Source organism: Cottoperca gobio, chromosome 22 (assembly GCF_900634415.1).
Source record: "Cottoperca gobio chromosome 22, fCotGob3.1, whole genome shotgun sequence".
Classification (NCBI taxonomy): domain Eukaryota; kingdom Metazoa; phylum Chordata; class Actinopteri; order Perciformes; family Bovichtidae; genus Cottoperca; species Cottoperca gobio.
In genome coordinates, this window is record NC_041376.1 from 4715693 (window position 1) to 4738908 (window position 23216).

Here is a 23216-nt window from a genome sequence, read left to right on the forward strand (position 1 = left end):
GCTCTCTCTTCCTCAACCGTTGAGACTTATTGAGTTATTCACTCCCATCTCATTCTTCCTCACGCAGGCTGTGGGGGTGAATAGGCTACTGAAGGCAGCTTGGATTTTCCGCCTGTCTTTTCTTGTAGACAATGAATCAAGAAGTCATCAAACTGACCCCACTATACATACCAATACGACCTGTTCTCATCCTCACAATCAGATGTGCTCACGATGTCTCTTGGCTCTTTTTGTCTTATGCAGTGAAGAAAGCAGTAGATAATCTCCAGTGAACAGGAGTTGTACAGTGAATATTTAATGTGGGAGTGGGGTCTTTCTGAGGCTATGCTTGGATTGACAGAGAAATAGTATCAACATCAGTGTTTGGTCCTATGTGGCACCCTTACTAGTGTTCATCAACTGTCTCTATGTGTGTCTCAGAGGTGGGGAGAGAAAAGAAAAGGCTGAGCGGAAACAAACGCACACACACACACGCACAAACTAATTCTATACCTGTAAAAACATCCAAGTGACGAGGCTGAGGTTGGGTTAGAGGTTAAACGCTTGATACATCCAATAAATGTGTTCTGCTAGCGGAAATTTCACTTCAAAGTCATCTTCAGAAAGCGTGCATGTGCATATGACTTGTGACTAGAATATAATGAAACTTGCCGTAATGGCTGGAACCTTTATGTACCTTCAAAGAAAGGGAGCACCGGACTTTTATTGGACCTAAGACATAATTTCTTTCGACGGGACGTCAGCGGCTTTTATTTGTAAAATGATACAATTTATTCTGCTCATATTCAGTTTATAGCACACGCATCATATCCCTTAAGGAAACTGTACTTCTAACACTAGTACTAGTCATTACTTCTGCTACTAGTCATATAATATAATGTAATCTGGCTATAATGGTTGTGCATAGTAATTAATTAAAGCAAAAACATGATTTATTACTTGTAATTTGTTATTAGCTTTTGAACACAATGGCAATTAGTCTCGTAAACAAAGTATCCACACCTCAAAACAGAATGAAATAAGACTTTATTGACTTACTGACTCACTGACGAACAAAGCAGCGGTGCAGTGATGCAAGCTGCAGTTATGTTTGCCCAGTAGATTTCACAGCATTTGATGTCGGTGCTTGCAGGATATTGTAACTGAAGCCAGTACATATAGGTCAGCTTGTTCCACTACATGCCGCATATATATTTTCGGTAATATTTTAGAACTTCTTTATCAGGCTAGGCTATTAATAATGTATACATTTAGACTTTTCTTTCTAGTAGTTTTAGTTTGGGTAGTACACATACACAATTTATAGGTGTGGAAGAAGGAGGACGAGGAGAAGGAATGAAAAACAGAGTAAAATACAACTTTGTTAAACATGAAAACATAAAAACACGAGGAGTGTAAAATGTTTTTTGCGAGCTCTTGGCTCTATTTTCCCTTCCCCCCCGCTTGCCACGGCTCATATTTTTTAGACAGAAGAAAAAGCAAATGCCCTCACTTTGGGAAAAATGTCCTCCCACTGAAAGTCTAAAAGGAAAACAGTGTCCTTTAAATAATAGCACCAGAACACACACACACACACACACACACACACACACACACACACACACACACACACACACACACACACGTAGAACTTGTATTTTAATATTTTAACTCCCTTTGTGGATCATTAGCTGTTGTTTGACTGACAGTGGATTTGCCTTTTTGCTTCCTGACTTTGCTGCAGTTCATTTGACCTGTAAGGGTTAATTCCAAAGTCTTCTGACTGGACATTGTTGTTAATAATAGATGGTTGAATACTTTCACCCTGCAGCGTTAAAGTTCATCCGGTGAATCACTGTGTTATTATGTCAGTCATGTAGCCAACATCAGTATTTGATCTCCTTTCTGAATGTGTGTGTGCGTGTGTGAGTATGTGCATACTGTATGTGTCTTTGTACATGTGTTTGTGTGTGTAGATGTGCATGCTTTAAGGTCTATATAGTAGATATGTGTATTATATATGTGTGCTTATAGAGCATTTATACAAGTGTGTACAGTGTGTACATGTGTGCGAGCCACTTTTGGTTTGTGTGTGTGTGCGTGTGAGTACTGATTCACGTTGATCATGCCAACTGGGGACAAAAAGCAGGTCCCCACAAGGTCAATTTATTTAGGGAGATTAAGACTAGATTTTAAGGGTTAAGAATACAATTTATATTAGGTTTAGGTTCTTGTAGAATTTGGGGTCAGACATTTAGTGGTTTTGTTTAAATTAAACTTGTTTGTATGGCATTTGTTCTAAAGTGTTTTACAGAGAGAAACAATAAAAAGAGGAAATAAAGATAGGTTTTAAAAACAAGAATAAAAGAATAAAATACTTTTAAGATCATGCAAAAGCCAAATAAACCACATTAGTTTTAAGATTAAAAGAAACATGCAATACAATGTCCTCACAAGTAATATAAACAAGTATGTTTTTGTGTGTGTGTGTGTTCACCTTCAATCGCGAAAGGCTTCCCCACAGTTAGCAGTTTGCACTCGGCGTCGATAGAGACCTCAAAGTCCAACAGGGCTTTGTCCATGATGAACGCATCCAGGGCAGGAGGATCTGTCCTTCACCACAAACACACAGATCACAGATTTGAGAAAGAAGCTTTAATTGAAGACGACTAACCTTTAACTTATAAAGACCCGCAAATCAGATTTACTCCCCAAACTTTCTTCCACTCTCCAGTCCCATGCAGGAGCCCCCTGTATTTGGGTCTGTCATCCTGTTTTGTCATTTATACAGAGGATGAGATTAACTGCATTCTAATACACTGCGTAAACACATACATCATTACCTAAACCAACAGCCTCTGCTGTGGACTGATAAGGTATTATATACACTGCTGAGGACTCTCCTACTCCGGCTGTATCGATCCAATTGACCTTAATTGACCCTTAATTCTAGACCGTCCCTCTGTGTGCAGCCTCTGCCGCTGACGGGAGATAGGAAGCACAACTGGATTTGAATGATATACCTACACACAAACACATTGGGGGAAAAAGAAAAGAAAGATACACATCCACCTAGACAGCCTAATGTATGCACACATTACACAAACACATTTGACTGGCGGACAGATAAACAAGCATTAATGCATGTATTGGAAAAAGCATGCACACACACACACACACACACATACATTGACAGCTTAATGGAGGAAATGGGGAAGTCTGATCAAATTACCCGAATCTTGTTGTTATTCAGGATGTTTACCGTGAAACAAAAGGTTGACTTTTACAAAGTCTGTGCCGGCAAAGCAAAAACGTCTATTTTTCTCTGTCTAGTCCCGTCACATAACGAGGCACAGCGGAAGAGACAGAGGAGAGACTTCTTTTATGACTAAAGAGGGTCGGAAGTTATCCGATGCCTGGCCTCGGGATAAGAGTGGTGCGTGTGTGTGCGTGTGTGTGAGCGTGCACACGTAGGCTACATGCATTACATTGTGACTGTAAGCCTGTGTGTAGGCATGTGCTTGCATTACTTCCTCTCAGACTATACAATTGCGTTAATGTGCAGCTGCTGTGTGTAGCTCTGGGCGTTTTGTCTCTCCAGGAGAAGGTTTTTTCCCCCCCTCTAAGATTTGAGTGCAGTATTGGGGTCAGTAGTTCTGCCAACACAGTACTTTATTGCCTCACTCCGGTCCTCTGCACTGTTGTGACTTCCACTTCTGCTTTGCCTCGCACACAAACAAACAGCGCCTTCATCTTCCCTGTTCTCATCCTCTTTCCCTGAACAAGCGCTTTATATCTTTCCACTCGTATCACAAAGTCAGCACATGCACTATCTCAGCATCTCTGTGGGTGCTCTATGGAGAAGGCATTGTGTCTGAGCAGCGTACGTGGTTATAGCTGTGAGTGCGTTTGCGGTACAGAATGTCTGTGTATCCTGGGTAAGCCGGGATAAACACATTTTTGCTAGCAGGTGGAATTTCATTTATTACATTTAAAACGTTAAGTGAAAAATGTTGCTTACACAAATGCATCAGTGACAGTAATTCAATAATGTAATATACATGAGCATGCACAGCAGCATTTATGCATTATTAATACTTTTAATTTCGTACTTTTGCAAATAACACTCACGCACTTTCACTTGTGACAAAGTATTTCCATGTGGCTGTAAGTAGTTAAGTAAACAATCTGAATACTTCCTCCTCCACTGCTAAATTAATGTATTCTATATTCGTATGACCCAAATGTGTGTTTGATTATCAAAGCTGGTTATTAAAGCTAATAGAACAGAAGGTAATAAAACGGGATCTTTCATTTCAACTAAAAGAAAAGGATATAAATGTAATAAAGAATAAAATTGGTTTTCCCCCAGGTACTAAGAGTGCTGCTTTCCTCTCTCTGCAAACACCACAGGAGTATAAATGAAGCCCTGAGACGCCACATCAATGACACGCACACGAGGATCCTGCATAAGGATCAAGGTTTGTGACCGATCCTCCTCAACTCGAGCCACGTAGTAGTTACTAAGTTAAATAAAGATCATAGCGAAGAATGTGATGATCCACATCCATGCAAATGAGATTGAAAGTCCGACACCGGTAATGTGAAGGATAGATGTATCGCCCGCTCTTCTCTTCCATTACTGGTGATCCGAAGGATACATCCAGCAAAAACCATTAAAGGAAACAGTGTTCAGGCAGCCAGAGAGTGGGTTCTTCCTCAACGGCTGAGGTTACTCACGGACACGTCTTCCTATACAATCACAACCTGAATGATGTTATTGTCAGAAATACAGGGAGCTGAAAAATCAGGTTGCTTGTTCCAATTAATGGCAAGTAGCAAGCACACACACGGCTCCGAAAGCTTGAATAGTGTATCGGGTGCGAGGAACAAAAGAGACAAAGGTACTCGTAGATAAAAATCTTATTTATCGTGTGCAAAAATGTACATGTCAGAAGCCAGAAGCCATCTTCAGCATAATCAAACCAGCAGAAAGGCAATTTATACACACAGGGTGAGGTTCAAACACCCAACAGGAAAGAGAATGTAATTGAATAAAAAGGAGCCATCCGTGAATGAAACGCCCATAAACCGCCTCTCGTAATGAAGGAGGTGTGCCCACGAGTCAGAAACAACAAAGACTAGTGTCACAAGCTGAAAGGGAATATCAAACCCAATGCCCAAGACTGGAAACATATCCCAAACAACTTTTACAGGTAAATAAATGAAGAGGCACATGAATAACACAAACCTTTCACGATATACATGCATTCACATGTTGTATGACCTAGTAATAAACTGCGTCTATGCTTAAAACTGTCCACGATGCACTAAAGAATGATCCACACCTCAAAGTATCCATTAAAAAGATGAATGGACACAGAGTATGCACCTGGAAAGAGTCTAAGAGCTATATGACCTTGTTAGTTTGATGTTTTTAAGAGACATTAGAGAAACGTATTCTTTATTTTCAACTATTTGGACTAACAGGGTCGTATATATATGTATCTATTTACTGGATAGTTTGAGCTCTCTGAGTTTTAAGCATTGACTGATTGCATTGCTATTGTTCCTCAGTAGAGGTCAGATATAAAGTGAACGTTTGTACACCATTAAGGTTTTTTTCCCGTAATAAGTTTTCGTGTTAATTCATGTGCATCTTCATTTATTTATCTGTGTGGTACGGCTCTTATAGATACCGGTCTCGGGCGCTCAGTTTTATTATTAGGAGCGGTCGATTCCAGGCGGTTCGTTCACAGATGGATTCTATTATGCAATTATGTGTTCCCTCTCCTGATGGCTGTTTGAACCTCACCTGTGTATAGAAATGGCCATTTCTGCTGGTTTGATTACGCTGATGATTGCTTCCATCAAAAAAAAAACATTTCCAATTTTGTCAACAATGAATAAGAAGACTATTTATCTGCGAGTGTTTTGTTACATCACACGTGGAATATGATCAGAACGAGGATAAGACCAATAGGGTGTGTGCATGTAAACCTCAAGTTAACCGCACCCCGAGTCTCCGCGCCCCGGGTTCCTCACCGTGACCTTCTCGAGCCCTCAGGTCATCCGCTAACTGTTCCAGAAAACTCCCAGAAGATATGACACTTCTTCAAAAAGCAGGTTAAAACCTTTTATTCTCTCCACTGCCTTTTGAAAGAACCATCACCACCACGTCCCTGACATCCCAAACAACTTTATTTATTTCTCTTATTGCATTCAATGTTTAATGCATTATGTAAAGAACTTTAAACTGCTTTTGTGAATAATTGTGTTGTATAAATAAACTTGCCTCGCCTTCTTGCTTTCATCTTCTCGCATTCCCCATTCGACACGCGATTCATCCATTCATCCTCTGCCCTCATTTCATCAATTTGTCCCTCATTCAACTCTTTTAATGAAAAATATCTTTGGGAAGACTTTAAAAAATGTATGTAATTCATAGGCTCTCACCTCACTTGCACCTTTTGTTAAATGCAGTGTCTCCGGATAAGGAACATCTCATTCTAATGCAGGGTGTAAATGCACGCAGTGCACACAGTGATGAGTTATGTGATGGTATCTCTGTCAGATGCAAAAGCAAACAGCGTGTTCTCTACAATAAGAAATCATCAACGATTGGTTTGACACGACATCACTGCAGGTGGAAAAATATCAAAGGGGGAACAACAACTCTGAAAACACAAATTACATTGAGCTACAGAGAGACGTCGCATTGATGTTAGATAGTGATGTCAACAAAAAGTCCAAATCAGAGCACCCACAATCTGAATTGACGACGTTGTTGGGTGACACCTTTTGGAGAAGGTACACTCACATTTGATTTGCAGGCTTGTAAAAGTTTTGATTAAAAGTGGTGATTCAGATCATGTGCACAAATCCATCATTATTCACCATCATGGATGACCTCCAGGTGACCTCATGAACTCTATCAACTATTTTCTGTAGGATATTAGAGAATCAGCAACTCTATTTCAAGTGTTGTGTATTAAAGTAACCTCGGATGCATGTAAATCTGCCACGTTTGCTCTTGAATAGAAGCGAGAATTGTTATGCACAAGTGCTCATGGAAAATAAGTGCGCTGAATACAGACAACCACAGATAACAGATGTAAACGTGACTGGATTGTTTATGTCTGGATTGCGAATTAATGAGGTTTAAATTCGGCTTTTTACAAATGTACATTGTGTGCATGTATGTCTTACTTCAACATATGTACGCCTTCTGGGGTGGTGGGCTGGTTGAAGCGTCTCATGTAGTCGTGCATCTCCGGAAAGCTCTTCTTCATGTAATCCTCAGCGCTGCTCTCCCTCACAGTCCCGAAGCGGAAGCCCAGGGACGGATGGTGCAGCTGAGGAAATGAAACAGGAAGACTTAGTTAGAAGAGAGGGTGGAGATGGTGGTGGAGGTGATAAAGACAGACAATAGGGATATCAAATTCACTACAGTCCTGAACTCCCTACAGGGTTTAGGGATATGGAAAGTGATAATCCTTCACAAATAATTCAACTCTATTCTCATTAGTCCGTCCTTGTGTGAGATTAGCTTGCGTGTTCGTGTAGCTGGGGGTCTGTATGCGTGTGTGGGGTTCTGACATGCGTGCAGTTGCCATTTTGTGTCTTTGTAGTCTAACCTTGTCGTCATGAATCCCTGACACCTGCTCGAAGGTCTTCTCCCCGACCATGACCGCAGCTAGGTTGGCAGTGTAGCTGGACAGCACCAGTAGGCAGAAGATGGCCCAAAGGTTCATCAGGAAACGCCCGGTCCAGCATTTAGGAGTCTGCAGAGCGGAGATGGATGCCAGGAGAGATTTTTTAATGTTTGGTGCAATAATTAAACGGATCAAAAAATAGAAAAAAATTGCAGCTCTTGATGAGAGGAATCTAAAAATACCTGAAAATGTCACGATGTCAAGACAAAATGAAACCGACTGACAACAAACAACATGGATTGAAAGTGAGATAACTAAAATTGTACAGGGGTTAAAACGATTAAAAATACAAAAAGGTGTGAGGAAAGGTGCTTTCATAAATGCAGAGAGCCCCCCCCACACACACTTTCATTCCCATTCTCCTTAAATATCACTATTTAACCCAAAGAAGGGTTACCAAGTTAATCGAAAACAGACCAGGAGAGGAGCTAACGCAAGTGTGACTGTTTTTGAGGCACATCAGAGCAATATCTTTCCATGAAATTGCCTGCCTAGGGGAATGAATCCACCTGAACACTGATCATTTATTTATTCCACCAATTAAAATCCACTTAAACTGAACAAAAGAGATGAATTTCGAGTGTTTTAAAAAGGTTTGGGATTAATGAGACATTAATTATACAAACAAGGTTGTAACCTATTTTTACAAAAGTGTTCGGTATGTTTTCAACTCTTTGCATAATTAGTTTGTGATTTGAAAGGGGAGAAAAGGGAGGATGGCATGCCCAATATGCTAAATGTGTGATATTGTTGTACCGTATTATTGAGTACCAAGGGAAATTGTAAATATTACAAGATATAATGATCAGGCTGGACAAAAACAGGCTTCTGATATCTGGCCTGTAACTTTCAATTGATCATGCTGAATAGACAACTGTTGCTGGTAGATGAGCGGTAGCTAGCTAGTCAATCAAGTTAACGTTAGCCCCACGAGTTGGTTAAAGACACATAGTACATGTTTCCAGCATACGTTACCCTCTGCTAGCAGCCAGGAACAGCTTCCACACAATAGGAAAATACTACACAGGTGAATGTGCAAGTGTGACTTTTATGATTAAATTAGAATTGATGATGTGCTCCTAGTGTCACGCCCTCCACTTCCACCTAGCCTACAGTCTCTCTCCCTTCATATGTGTCTGTTTGAGTGTGTGTCTAATTGCGGGAGTGGAGACAGGTGTGCGAGAGTCAGGCAATCATGATTAGCCCTGCCATAAAGACCCGGTACAGACTCTGTTCATATTCATGCAGTCAGTCACGCTTCCAGCCTTTTTGATTCTCGTTACTGTACCGTCAGTATTCGCAAATAACTAATACATGTTTCCCCGTGCCTGCAGTAAACCTCTGTCTCAGGACCTCGTCTGTTTCACCTCACCTGCTTCTGCTCCCCAGCCTTTGTACCTTTCTTCTCGGGCTCACCCCACTCAGCCTGGCTCACATTACCAGTCCCTACAATAAAGCCAGCTTCTAACTAACCGTCTGCCTTCTGCCTCTGTGTCTTGACCTTGGTCCATTACAACTGTACTAAGCTAGCAGCCGGACAACATGCTAACGACTGCCACATATTTAGAGAAACACTCCATTCCTTATACTTTTGTTTGTGCACTTTGGTTATTTGTTTTTGAAGACTTTTAAACCTGAACACTACAATACAGGTGACTCCAGGGAAATAAGCCATTATAAGCAAACTAGCAATTGATTTTATTGCCATCCCTCCCCATAGCTTAAATAAACATGACTTTTTGGCTGTGTCCCAGCACACAGAGGTTCAGAGTGTTGCTCAAGGGCATTTTAACGGGTCACACGCCTACTAATAGGCAAAACCTGTTAATTGACACATTGCCAGTTGCCAGGATCAAACCTGTGACCTTTTCATTTTGGGAAGGTCTCTCTAATCACTTGGCCTCTGTTCCACCTCCTTTAGGGACAACGTATGATTAAAGAATGTTATGATGGTGAGCATACTCACTAAGAGGAGCTCCGATAGACAGGAATCATTTGAGCAAATTATGTTGCATATACTTAGCAGAATGTGCTGCATGCAAATTAGAATAGCAAGCATAAGTTATCATAATGATGGATATGTGGTTGGCACTTTGAGTTGCTGTTTAAAAGAAACAAAGAATGCAGACAACAGTTTTTCATCTGCGTGGTGGTTGGGTGTGCGTCAGTGTGACACCATCAGTCAAATCTGACAGGTTTGTGAAGATTGCTGTTACTGCAAAGGTACATTTAATCTTTTTACCTATTTATAACAAACAAATGAGATGAAAATATGGACATGTTTTTATCTTTAAAAAGGCAATACATTGTTTTCCATCTTGCTATGTATTTCTAAATGGACAGATTATCCTAAATCTGAGGATTTGAATTCCTTTTATCTTCGTCGTCTCATACATTTCTCTCTTGTGCGGCCCGACCCACCCACTTGCCCTCTCTCTTGCATCATCCTCTGTCCACCCACCTCCAGTCCCCCTCATTCAGATGCTTTTCCCTGCATGCCCACTTACCCTTTTAACCCCGACTCCACATTTTCTGTCAACCTCCTTATTACCTTCTTTTTGAAGCCCATCTCCCAATTTGCACTCTCACCTTTCCACCTCCCATCGGCCCTCTTCCCCCTACCTTTTTGTTTTTAACTTTGTGTCTGACTACTTTGGCGAGTTAACCTCTACTCACTCACGCTTTTTTCACCTTCATCCATCCCCATCATCTCTGCCATAACTCCTTCAATCTCTGTCGGCCCACTTACCCTTTCCCCTCTCCCTCCCTGTATGCGCATTATCCTCCCTGTACCTTTCTACTTCATCACTGCCTACCTTCCTAACCTCTCCCCTATCAATCTTTCCCCCTCCCTAGCCATTTCTATCATCTTGCCTCTTTCCCATCTAACTTCCCCTTTCAACTTGCCCTTACTGTTTGTGTACTCCTAATGATAATGCACCCCTCCCCCCCTCCTTTCTCTGAAATTTGTCTTCCCTGCCCCAACCTGCATGATGCCTATTTATCACATAGAGGAGAGCTGCTTTACCTTGGTGGCGACAGTACGTCCAAACAGTATGGCGTAGCAGAGATTGAGGGCGGAGGAGTAGGAGAACACGCGCAGCCTGTTCCTGCCATGTGGTGTCATGCCGAAGGGGCTGTTCCACTCGTACAAGGTGAGGAAGAGCGCGGTGAGATGCAGCGTGACAAAAATACCCACCCACATGGACCAGTGGAGAGGCCACATGAAGGCTCCGATTGGGGCTGCAGTGTCCCGGCTACGAACCTGGTAGGTCAAATAGAAAAGAATAGTGCAAGAAACTGGCAAAAATGACGTGTATTGTATTTTGCGCTAAATTGAGAATATAATTTAACATCCAGTTTGCAGTGAACTTCTCTTAAACACTCCTCGGCATAATTAGTTTTTAAAAACAAGTGCATACATTGTTTTTATTTTGTGCTATCCATCTTTTTGTCAGGGCAAGAAATCACTATTTCAAATGGAACCGCATTGTCAGATCATATTATGCATTGCAGTTTGTCAGCCACAGAGGGAGATGTTAACAAATCAAAGAATAACTGCTGCATGTTTGAGGACTCTGCTAAGACAGCTTCTCAAAATGCCTCTCAGACTCATTACACACTCTTAAACTGCCTTTTCATTTTGAACTTTCTTAATTGTCCACTGGAAATGCATCAAACTAATTATTCAAAACTAATGATCCCGTGTACCTCACCAAAAGACTGCGTGAGCGTTGCATTAGGGTGAAATTAAGTAGTTAGAGACCATATCGTCAAATCATACAGAAATAGTGTCAGCCCGAGAGAGAGATATTGACAAATCAAAGTAACACTGAAGACTGCGGCGCTGCCACTGACTCACAATGTAATATATTTTCAGGACATGCCCCATGTCTTCTATGATCATTAAAATACAAACTCCAACAAACTAATGATGACTTCAAGCAATCGTACCAGAATGCCCAGGCTGGTGGAGTAGAAGGGGGAGGTGAAGTCGATGACTCTGCTCCTGGCAGAGTTGATGGAGAAAGAGCTGACGGCCATGTCTGCGGTTCCACTCAGCAGGTCCCCGACCAGCCCCGTCCAGCGTCCCGTCCCGCTCAATGCTCCGTACTTCCCGTCTCCCACAATATAAAGGTCAAAGGTGAAACCCATGTCCTCTGCCAGTTTCTCCAACAAGTCGATGCAGTACCCGTAGCAGCACTTTCTCAGGTCCTCCGGTAGGTCTGACAGGAAACAAGGGATAATAATGAGAAATGTATCTATACGCATGCTCTGGAAGTGAATTCTGGGAATTTGTCCTCAATTGTTGACTATGGATCATGGAAAATGTTCACAGGACACTTGTGCTCGTGTGTTTTTCACTACACCTGCGCCTATGCTAGGAACACATATAGACTTACACTTAAACTGCACTAGAAAGATGTACAGTAACAAGCCTTGAACTACAAATAGGAAAGTTAATAGGAAGAGTTGGCAAGATGGAGAGGCTATAATATAAATATTTTTAACATTTTTCTGGCAAACCTTATTTGCAAACTCAGACAATCAAAATTCAGCAGTTTGCCAATTGCTCTTGAAACTTGGCAAAAATAATTTTGTGAATTCCTATGTCATCCTCAAATTTATATTAGCTGCCTTCCATTTGCCAATTAAAGTAAAAGAAAAGTAAAAATGCTTTATAATTTACTGCTATACAGTAGGCTGACTGTATAGACGACCAACAGTCTTGTTAGTCACAGATATAGAACCTGGTATTTCTTTAACACGGTAGTCTTCATCTCTTATTTATATAATCGTCTTCGTTCATGAAACGAGGCTGTAACTGTAGAGCTGAGCCCTTGACATTGCACCTGGTATATGTTTTAACTGAACTGACCAGCCATGATCTTTTATTGATTTTACTCTTAAAATCCACTTCAATTTTGAGGAGGAGCAGTAAAGAAGTTGCCAGGGATATAGCAATGAGATCTAGACCAAGAGATCTAACAGTTTATATTTGAGAAGTTTTGCGTTTTCATGAATTATAACTGATGCCCACAAGTTCTACAGCAAACCACTGCTTCATCACTACAGTATGAAGGACACATGCCAAAACAAAACTCACCATTCCCCTCCCAGTCTGCAATTGTAGTGTTAGTGTTGTGCAGCTGGTTGAAGTGGCTCTGGATTATATCGGACCGGTTGGTTCTGGGGTCCAGACAGAGCTGACCAGCTGGACACAATCCGTCCTCATCCACCTCCCGTGTGAAGACAAACGGGTGTTCCACCAGTGTCACCACCCTCAGGCGGTGTCCCTCAACGGATTCTCCAGGTCTCCAGCGTCCTCCAGCGTTACTGTCCCCTTGGCCGTCTCCTCCCCTCACCCCAGCTCCAAGACCTTTGCCCTGGCTGCTCCCGAACCCTCCCACCAGTCCCAAGATCCCCCTTTCTAGCTCTAGCCTGCCTCGGGTCCACTGGCCTACGGTCACCCAGGCCGGCTGGCCAAGAGCGCCCCTCTTCAGGCTCCACACGTGGAACAGCTGGGAGGAGAGGACACGAGAGAGTCCAGCATCCACCTGGATCAGGCCCGTGGCCCCAGTAAAGGAAGTGTTGGATAGAAACCTCAAGGGACAGAAGGAGGCAAATAGAAAATGAGCGAGAGACAACAAAGATCCATGCTCTGTTATTATAGTTTAGAAATACAGCATGCAGTAATACAACACTCAGCCAGATGACAGAAGGAAAATAACTGGGGAAAATGAAAGGAAAAAGTTACAAATTATGTTCCAGACGGGCATGGTCTGGGTCTGGAGCTTGAGCAAGTCTAGTCTCAGATGGGTAATTGCATCTCTGCGAAAGTCATAATTAAAAGTTAATGCAGTGCAGTGAGGGTCTCCTCCTATCTGCCAGTCCATACAGACAGTCATTGCCATTCGTCTCACTCGCCTGGTGGCCCCACATTGGTCTTCACAGCGATATAAATTAGGAAGAGCAATCCCTGTTCGCACATAAAACTTGCCCTGGCCTTTTGAACCGTGCAGGGATTGTTAGCTCACGTCTTAAGATTTGATCATGTGGACATCGCAAGGTGATGTCTCGACGTGAATCCATTCATGTATTGTTTGATCATGTCTTGATTAGTAGAGGATTGTCAGGAGGTCATTGTATCGTATGTTTAAATGTTAAAGTATGCAGAGATCACTGCATTCGGTATGGGTGTTGAACCGTGCGGGGACTACTGATTATGTCAGGGTCAGGGCTGGAAATGGCAAGTTTTCCTTCCTGCTAATGGAAAAGCCGTAGCCCTTTCTCAGAGCAGAAAAATACCTTTTCCCTTTTGCTCTTTGTTTTATTCTCTCTTTTCTTTTTCCTCCCTCTTTCATCTCTAAGCTATATGTTGAATAAATGAGCATATCATTGAACTGGGGGACTTTCTCCATTAAATGTGGTATGTATGAAAGAATATGAAAAGACTACATTGATCATGAGCTTCATTAACCTCACCCTCCGAAACTAGACTGGACTAAAGTCTGTCTGCATCACACAAAGAATGATACAACATGTAAATGTCTGTAACATTTTGTGTATTCTGCTTGTGCCTCTGTTCATTACCCTCTTTCTTCCCATTGTGATTTACTTCAAGAGCACAATATCAATTTATAAACCCATTCCATGCTCCATAATTCTAAAGAGCTGATTAAAAATGCCTCTGATTTGAAAGTCATCCCATAGCACGTTAACTTATGTTTCCTCATCAGCAGCTCCCTCTGTCTCTGTGACCATAAAGCGGAAGTGCTAGCCTTGCCTTGAGCTGAAATCACTCATGGTAATAGCACGGCTGAATCATCATATCCCATAGACAGCAGATTCATCAAGCCAACCCACTCCAGACTCATATACTATACCGTAATGGCTGCGGCTGGCCACAAAAAAATTAACCATAGGCTTCACTTTAAATCTCTTATGTGAGCAGAGAAGTGCGAAGCACACTTCTTACGCAATTTGTCACATTTTTGGATTCGTGCCCAGAGATAGGTGTGAGATTATACAGTGATCAGAGCAGGGGTGTGAAAAGTACGGCACACTTTTAGGCGGCGCCGCCTGTTCGTCATGGGTTCTGTTGTGTTGCATTGGGTCAGCAGCGGCTGCATTTAAAGAATGGCTTTGGATGTAATAGCGGGTTGATAAGTCGGCCAAGTGGTGTCAGAGAGGGATGGTTTCCTCTCACCAACACCTGGCTCCGGTTCACACACTCAGAAAGTAAATGTCAGCAGAGTGGCCGGTAAATGATGATTCTATAAGAAAGTCCCAGGCATGTGTCTCACTCCTTTATCGCTACATCTCCTTTACTCTGGAAGAAAAGTTTACTCCCTCTGTCTTTGTCCGTCAGTCTGGGATGATACTACTTGCTTGTTTCAATGGTTTTAATCTCGTGGCAGCTGTGTCGAGTGAGATGGCACTGACTGGCAGATCTCACTCTGATAACAACAACCCTCCATTTATTTCCCTCCATTTTCTCCTTCCTCACATCCTTTCCCACACAAGATCCTTCTTCCATTTCTTTGATTTTATTTCTATTTTCCTTTAGCCGTTTCCTACTTCCCCCGTCTTTCATCTATCGGTTTGTCTTTGACTACTTTCTCTCTAATGTATTTTTGGGAATAAGCACCAAGGGATTTCTTTCATTGTGGACAGTCGGAAGAACAACAACAAAAGTGTCTTTATCCCATACGTCCACGGCTTTACATCAGAAACGGTAACATTGTGTAGCTTTTGCTCTTTTCTTCCCTCACACCTTCCTCTCTTTCTTATATCTCCAGACATCCTCTCTCCCCTCCCTGCGTTCTTCGCTCTGTCCCTTGGGCATTGAGCTGTTAATTGCCTTTTCCATGTGGAAGTCTCTTACTTCCTTCAGCTAGAGTTAGAGCTCTCTGGAGCAATGGCATGTCTGGCTGTTGCAGTGGAGGGATAAGAATCAGGGAGTACACTGGAGGGCATGGAGTCTAACTGGACCCGTATGAGTAGAGCGACAGAAAGACCCGTTTTATCAGTCTCTAACAGGACAGATACAAAGGTCACTGACACTACATTATGAAGGACTCCATTATAAATAGTCTATTCTGATAGTCTAGACTCCATCCTAATTGGCCCTCCACAGAAAGATAGTGACTTTCCCTGGTGTCCTGATGAAGTTTGAGTTTAAAAGCATTACTTATTGTTTTCTTTACCGCACAGCCTCATTCACAGCTCTGTAAGGCCGTGCTTAGGCACAGTAGTGTTTTTGCTAACATCGGCACCCTAATATACGCATACTGACAACGTTAACATACTGATGTTTAGCAGGTATAATATTTACCATGGCTTGTCCAAGTCCAAGCTTTTATTGGACAAATTGACATTTTACCAAATGATGGCGCTACATGGAAAGTTAAAGGAACACAAAAGCTTTTAAAATTCATCCAGAGTGGAACATGAACGCAACATTTCCTGGCAATCGATGTAATAGTTGAGACAAAGTCGAGACATTTCACTTAAAACCGACAAAGGTCAACCTCATGTTGATGCACTACAGGAAAAGTCAGTGGATTACAAAATAGTAGGCTTCATCCTCTAGGGAGCCATGGATGTCTGTACCCATTTAATATCAATCCATCCAATAGCTGTTAAAATATTTCACTGTGGACCAAAGTGGTGGACCACCATTGCTATCCATTAAGGCGTGCTGCTGGTGTGGCCAACATTGAGCAATTTAATCACATTAAACCTAATCAACTTGTTTTACCTTTAATAATAAATGTCCAATAATACTGCTTTGTAACCCAACGCCCACTCCATTTGTTTTAGCCTCTGGCCCTCTATGCCAAATTGTTCTGGCATCCCAGTGCTCAACTTAACTGCAGTAGGGGGTAAATCTGTGAGAATCCAGCTTGTGATTATGTGGGTGGTGTTGATGATCGCTCTCAGCTGGCAGTCACCGTGTGTGTTCAATATTTGCTGTGGTCCCAGCTCAAACCACAAATCCTTCTCTCACCAGAACCACATGACCACAGAAGTCAGATACATGCCGTTTTATCCATTGCACCGTTATAAAAATATCAATGTCAACCGGTGGAGCAGAGATACATACCACTGGAGTGAGTTTATGGCATGGGGCTTCAGTGCATCACTCAGTATCAGCCACATAAAGAGAGGTTTGTAATGTATGTGAGTGTGAGGTTTTTTCCCCCTTTTCTGCTGCGCACACGTCAGGATTTCGTTTTTAATGATAAAAGTGAAAAGATTTATGGTTTTATATGTATTTCAATGTGTTTTATTTTACTGCGTATGTGCGTGTTATCACAGAACACACCTTGACAGAACCCTTTTAAAAGCGGCAGGGATTGAAGCAGCAGCAACAGCGAAAAGGAACAGACAAAACTCCCTGGCGCCAGTTTTTGGATCTGTATGCCATAAAGACCTCCTCCCCACAACGAGTATGACAGCGCTATTCAGAAGGAGCCACCCCCATGGTGCAGAGGACAGACAAGGGCAGCAAGCGGAGCATACAGTACCACAAGTGGAGCCAGCAACTCATCACAAAAATGCCAAAGTGTCAGTCAGAAAGCTAACGAGCTTACAGACATTTAGTGGTGCGACTCGATGAATTTAATTGCAGTTTGTCAGTGTCTTCCATATATCATTTGGTGATTTAAATGTGTACACTTTTGGAGCCTAGCGAAGCATTTTAAGTGACCTGGAGGCATTAAAGAAAAACTGGTTGGCCTATCGGCTGCAGGGGTTATAGAGAGTAATTGTGGTCTAATCCTGACCAGACCACTACTCATTCTATGTTGCCTAAAGCTAAATATTTAATATTTAAAAGTGGAATAAGTTTCTCTATCGTCCACTGTGCTGAAGTTTTCTTGAACAAACCTCTACTAGCTGTAGAATACTGCTCTGAAACTACACCACTCTTGACCTTTAGCAAAGTGCTGCAAAACTAATCTTGTTCTGTGTTCATTCATGTTTAAGGTTTGAGTCCTAAATTCCATAAATACATTTAAAAAGTATGTTCTATCAAAAAAAAATGTCAATAAGGTCTGTGGATCATCCGAGGGTAACAGGGACTGGAAAGATGCGTCTCTGAAGTTTTCTCATTTTTAACACTTCCATTGATGTGGGCTGTCGGTAGAGATTTCACAGGCAGTTATCTCAACCTATCCCCGAGTGAAAGCTAGTTAGCCACTCAGAAAGAGAAGGTTAGTTAGCCAAGCCTTGCTTTCATTGACAACGGCAGCTGAGATGTTGGAACATTGAGACCCTGCACGTTTTACATTATACAAAAGGAAAGAGGTCGAGGGATCTTTAGCGCTGTCTCTCTTTCACGCGTCCAGATTGGATAATGTCAGGTGACCAGACTGTTAAAACTCACACAGCAAGCACGAAGACCTGTAACCTCAGCACTTAGTACATTACCCTGTGTTTCGAATCCTGACAGGGAGTAAGTGCAAAGTCATGTAGTAACATAGAGAGTGCTTAAATCACAAATTGGACTAAGCAATTGCTAACATTGTCAGTCAGGGCCAAAAAGTGACATCTCCTGGAGCACAGTATCGTAGGGGGCACAGTAACGTCCGAAAAAAATAATACAATTCCACTTTCTTCTTCTTGCTAAATATAACTTCAACCAAATAAGTACACAAATAAATAGTTTATTCTGTCAACAAGCCGGTTAACGCGTCACCTGGAGGGATCCCCCCCCCCCGGGTCAACGCCTCCAGGCATCCCGCCTGTGTTTTCCCCCACGTCTTCGGCTCGTCCTTCCCCTCTTTCTGATCCATTGCCCAAGCTGATAAAAGCCGCTTCTTAAAGTGCCAGGGGGTGACCTATGGCGATGCCTATGTGTCAGGTCTTTGGTGTATGTAAAAGGTTAATTTGTTTGAGGCAGTAGTTTGGAGGTTTTGGGATCTGGACAGTAGGCTTATTGTTTTTTGTTTGTTTCATACATTCATTATTTCGGCACCACATGTAGTTAATTGGACTGTCTCATTGAACGTTAGGTCAAGGTGGCTGCCAGAGTGTGTTTTATTTCGATAGGTAAGATCGGCTGAGCTGTACTGAGTCAGTGGGAATATGGTGGGTTCGGAAGCATGACTTTGTTTCATGATTCAGCGCCACCTGCAGCCCTTTCCTTTGTTCCTCGCCTCACTTGACTTCTTCTCTGTTGCTTTTGTATTCTGGTATTGAGCAGAAAGCTTCAAACTCTGTTACTTTCGTCGGTATGCGTAACAATAGGCAGTGCTTTCCTGCCTAAATCGGCAGAATGTTGCTTCTCTTAGCAACATTCTGACGCCTACAGGGTTTGTAGCATATGCTGATATTTTTATAGCAAAATTTTACTTAATGGCACTTTTAATTGGAACTGCACCAAAAAGATCTGCAGAGATAGATGCTGCTGGAGGTAAACAAGAACATATGCTTCTTTGTCACTTAGGTAAACTGACCCTTTTAATGAATGTGTATTTACAGTGCATGTGTACATTTACCTGGCCAGATATTGTCCTGAAGAGGGCAGCTCTTGTTGGTTTGGTTTGTCGTAACAGTTCACCACGTTCTGAATCAGCGCCAGGTCCGGCCTCACCATGGTCGCCGCAGTGACCGCACGGCCAATCAACTGCAGAGCATCCCGGATGTAGAAGCTGATTGGCTTGCGGCCCACCTCCCCATAGGCTAACAGTCCAAGGGGACCTCCTAGAGTGTGGAGCGAATCTGGAGACAAAGGATATCCCATGATCCACTGCAGTGCTGGTAGTGATGGAGCAAGGCGCTGAGCAGCCCGCAGGACGGAGGAGAGACACTCAGGGTCAGATCCCAGCAGGAGGACGGAGGAGATAGGAGAGGGGGAGCGCAGGAAACGGCTGGAGAGGATCTTCAAAGCCTCCTCTTCCCTCTGATCCTCCTTCTTCTCCTCCCTGGTCTCCACCCTTCTATCCTCACCTCCAGAGATGAGGGTCAGGTTGATGATGTCCCACAAATGCCAGTTAGAACCGCTGTGTGTCTGCAGGTGAGACAGCAAACCTTCACCCCCTTCCTCCCACCCCGGGCAGACCACAGCGGCTCCTCCCCAGCTGCTCTCCCCCCGGCTTCCTCGGTCCCTGTCCCCTTCTCTCCCCTGCAGGACCGTCAGCAGCAGGCTGCCCAGGGTTGATGGAGGCACACGGGCCGACATCATCAGGTGGAATTGGTTCTATCAGAATGGACAGAAAGGAGAATGGAAGATGAAAGAAAGAAGAAAGGCAGAAAAAAGGGAAAGATAAAAGTTAAATGATGGAAGAGAGAATAGATCAGAGAGAAGACAGGGAGAAGAGAAAACAAGAACAAAACAGAGATTAATAGATATATCCAAACCCCAACACCTCCGGGCTGAATAACATAAAATCACATTAATCGCAGCTTTTATGAGCGCCCGAGAACTGCAAAACAATCCCTGTTGCTGCAGTAATTCAACACAACACTGATCAGAAACAATCAGTCACATTTGTTCATTATCTCCCACTCTGAAGGAGAAGAGCCGCGCTCATACAAACAAGGAGTCAATGATTCGGGTCTAATCTGCAACATCACAGTTGGCTTGGCAAGACAACAATGGCATCCACAGTTCATCCAGAAGCCCGCATTTCTAAACCCCACTGAAAACACTGGCTTGTTTCATACTATTCCAAAATGGATAACACTGTTGTCCTTGAATGTCGCTCACAGATGGACCTTTCCCCCTCCTTCCTTTGGGACGTCGATCCATTTTTCATCCTATCAGTGCTTCAGGCAAGGTTGAGGGGGGAAACTGCTTTTATACACACAGTCCAAAGTTTAGCTTAGCAAGACTTAAGATTTACATCTCATTGAACCGAGATGATAGGTATGCACTACCCACTATGCTCAGAAACACCCTCTGGCACAAATGAATACACATTTTAAGCATCTTTATCACATATGCAGCATTGCATGTGCACACACACACACACCTGAAGCATGCACATACAAGACTGAATTAAATATGTGCATATACTGTAAATCCATGAAGGTACATACAGTACGAGTAGAGAAAGTTCTGGAATACACACACGTGCGTCTGAAGATGAGAAATCTGAACCCAACACACACACAAGTTCAATGAAATGGAAATATCCCACCTAGGATTACAAAGTAAACACATGGACCCTCTGCTCAAAGTCCTTGAGTCCCTTAAGAGAGTAAGGAAAATAATATTTGACTGAAGACTGCAAAGACATGGATGAATTAATGCAGCGTGTGTGTTTATCCTCCTGAGAGAAGCTAGGAGTGCGAGTGAGGGGCAAAATGAAAAAAGGCCTCTTCGTTTGAACTCAGTGGGTGGCCAGAAAGGTAAAGGTGGTGGGTGGGTGGGGGTTGTTGGTGAGACAGCAGCAGGAATAGAGATAGGAAGGAGGTGCCTGCTACAGGTGTGAGCATTATTCACCATATTACTGTCAGGAATGAAACGGCATGCATATCTTGATGATAGAAGATCAAAACAGAGCCTTAAGGCAGCTTGAGGAATTTGCACGCAAAACTATTTAGCTCTTATTCTAAGTTGCTCTGGGTTAAGATCCATCTATCCCTTGAACACTGATGTATGCTGAATAAGGTATATAATAAGAAACATTGGCAAAAAGAACAAAGATGAGACATTGGGACTGGTCTACACAGCAGATGAGTGTGCACCACCATGTATAAAAGATTTGTAAATCACGCTCTGAGTGAATGCAGCTTGTTAGAAAACCTTACAAAATATATCATTGTCAAATTAATTGCAATAATGCTCATCTGCGGTACATCCCACAGCTGCGTCAGCTATTTTGCACCGGTGCTATTTTATTATTTCTCTTGCACTGACAATTATGGCTCACTTGCTTGACTTTAACAGAGTTTCTTTTACAATTTCATTTACATTTGAGGCATTTAGCCGACGCTCTTATCCAGAGCGACTCACAATGAGCACGACGGTAGAATTACTTCAAGAGTGGGGACGTGAGAATAATAATAAGCGCCGAGCGGAGAATTACAGAAGTTGTGTTTGTAGTTGCCGCTGTTAGGAGAGAAAGCAAATTAAGAGTGAATGGGGGAGGCAGATGTGTGAGCTGTGATTCTGAAGAGATGAGGTGATATGAGGCTTTTCATAAAAAGTATTAGTGCTAGCCCGTAGGATGGGAAAGGACTAGAGGAGGAAGGACTTACTCAGAAATTCTGAGGGCAATCAAACATGACAAGCACCAAAGTGGACTTTACATTTTTTATTTAAAGCACATAACTGGAGTTATAGCCCGATGCAACTGCGGTCCCTTCTTGGCTGCTTCTGAATGTTTTTGGCACAATTAATTCCAGTGATATATTAGAGCAATAACTCCCAGAGAAAGCATTTTCCACTGTGCTTATACTGTAGGCACAAATGGGATGTAAAGTACTTAAAAAAATGTGTTTAAAGTAATGTGTAATAATAATAATAACACAAAACAGCATCAAGTATGAAATATCTCTAAAAAGTTTCTGAGGAAACACAAACTTACAGCTCCGTGGAGTGGTTTCAACCTGCGTTAGGTTTAGTATCAGGCTCATATTAGGTGTATTAAGTCCTGCGTAGTCTTGATGTTGGACTGAGAGAAAGCCTTCACCTGTTAGCTTACTCGTCTTGTGCAGGGTAAGGGTTAGGGTTAGGGTTAACCCTAGGGTTAGGTTAGGGCTGCAGGGCTGCGTTCAGAAAATGCATCCACCTTATTAATCACTTGACGTTGGCGCGGTGGTCAGTCGAAAAAAGTTGAACTTGGCTGCCAATTGCTGGGGTGATAACACTCCAGGATTCTTTCCAAATGCTGTCTCATAGTGTAATAAACTGGTGTACCGTGTTTCCTGTAAGCATCTAATAAGCTTTCAAACTCATTAATCTGTCACTGGACTTCCTGGATGTTATTCCATCCTCTCGCCAGCATCTCCAGCAACACAAGGCAGCGCATTGTTTTGTTTTTTCAATAACAGAGCTGTTTTTGGTCTGAATGCTCGCCTAAGCCGATTATCCTTTGGGTTGGTACGTTATGGACCAATCACAAGCAAGAAAACCTGAGTAGGATGTCTTTGACTGAAAGTGGTTTGGGTGTGCCACTTCATAAACTAGCCGCTAATGTAATCTCATGTTTAAAACAGCCTAGCCAGACTCAATGTAGTTATTACTCTTTCCTTTTACACACACACACGCCCACACTTAATGTTCTATACTATAAAGAGCCGTCTGCACTCATTCTCAAAACAGGCTGAAGCGCTCTACAACCAATCAATGACACAATCCTACATGTAGCATCTAGAAGTATTTCAGTCCAATTTGAACAATGAAATCCCTGCCAGTCATCACTCCAGCTTAATCCAGCATGTCTTAAAAATAAGCTGGCAGCATCAGTGTTTATCCCTGTGACACACTCGATATAACGTATGTGTGTGCAATGTATGAGTGGGTAATGCATGTGTGTATGTCTGCATACTTGCGTGAATGCTTAC

General features: G+C 42.5%; 1 protein-coding gene across 1 annotated transcript in view; it reads right to left on the minus strand.

Moving 5' to 3' along the window:
- The window catches only part of LOC115027758 (glutamate receptor ionotropic, NMDA 3B-like), a 53225-nt gene that overhangs the window by 13259 nt on the left and 16750 nt on the right, over positions 1-23216 (minus strand). The window contains exons 2-8 of the mRNA XM_029461243.1: positions 19202-19902; positions 12802-13298; positions 11649-11920; positions 10723-10959; positions 7617-7763; positions 7189-7334; positions 2477-2592 (exon numbers count right to left, since the gene is read on the minus strand). Coding sequence (XP_029317103.1) covers positions 2477-2592; positions 7189-7334; positions 7617-7763; positions 10723-10959; positions 11649-11920; positions 12802-13298; positions 19202-19902 — 2116 coding nt within the window. The remainder of the gene's footprint in view (positions 1-2476; positions 2593-7188; positions 7335-7616; positions 7764-10722; positions 10960-11648; positions 11921-12801; positions 13299-19201; positions 19903-23216) is intronic.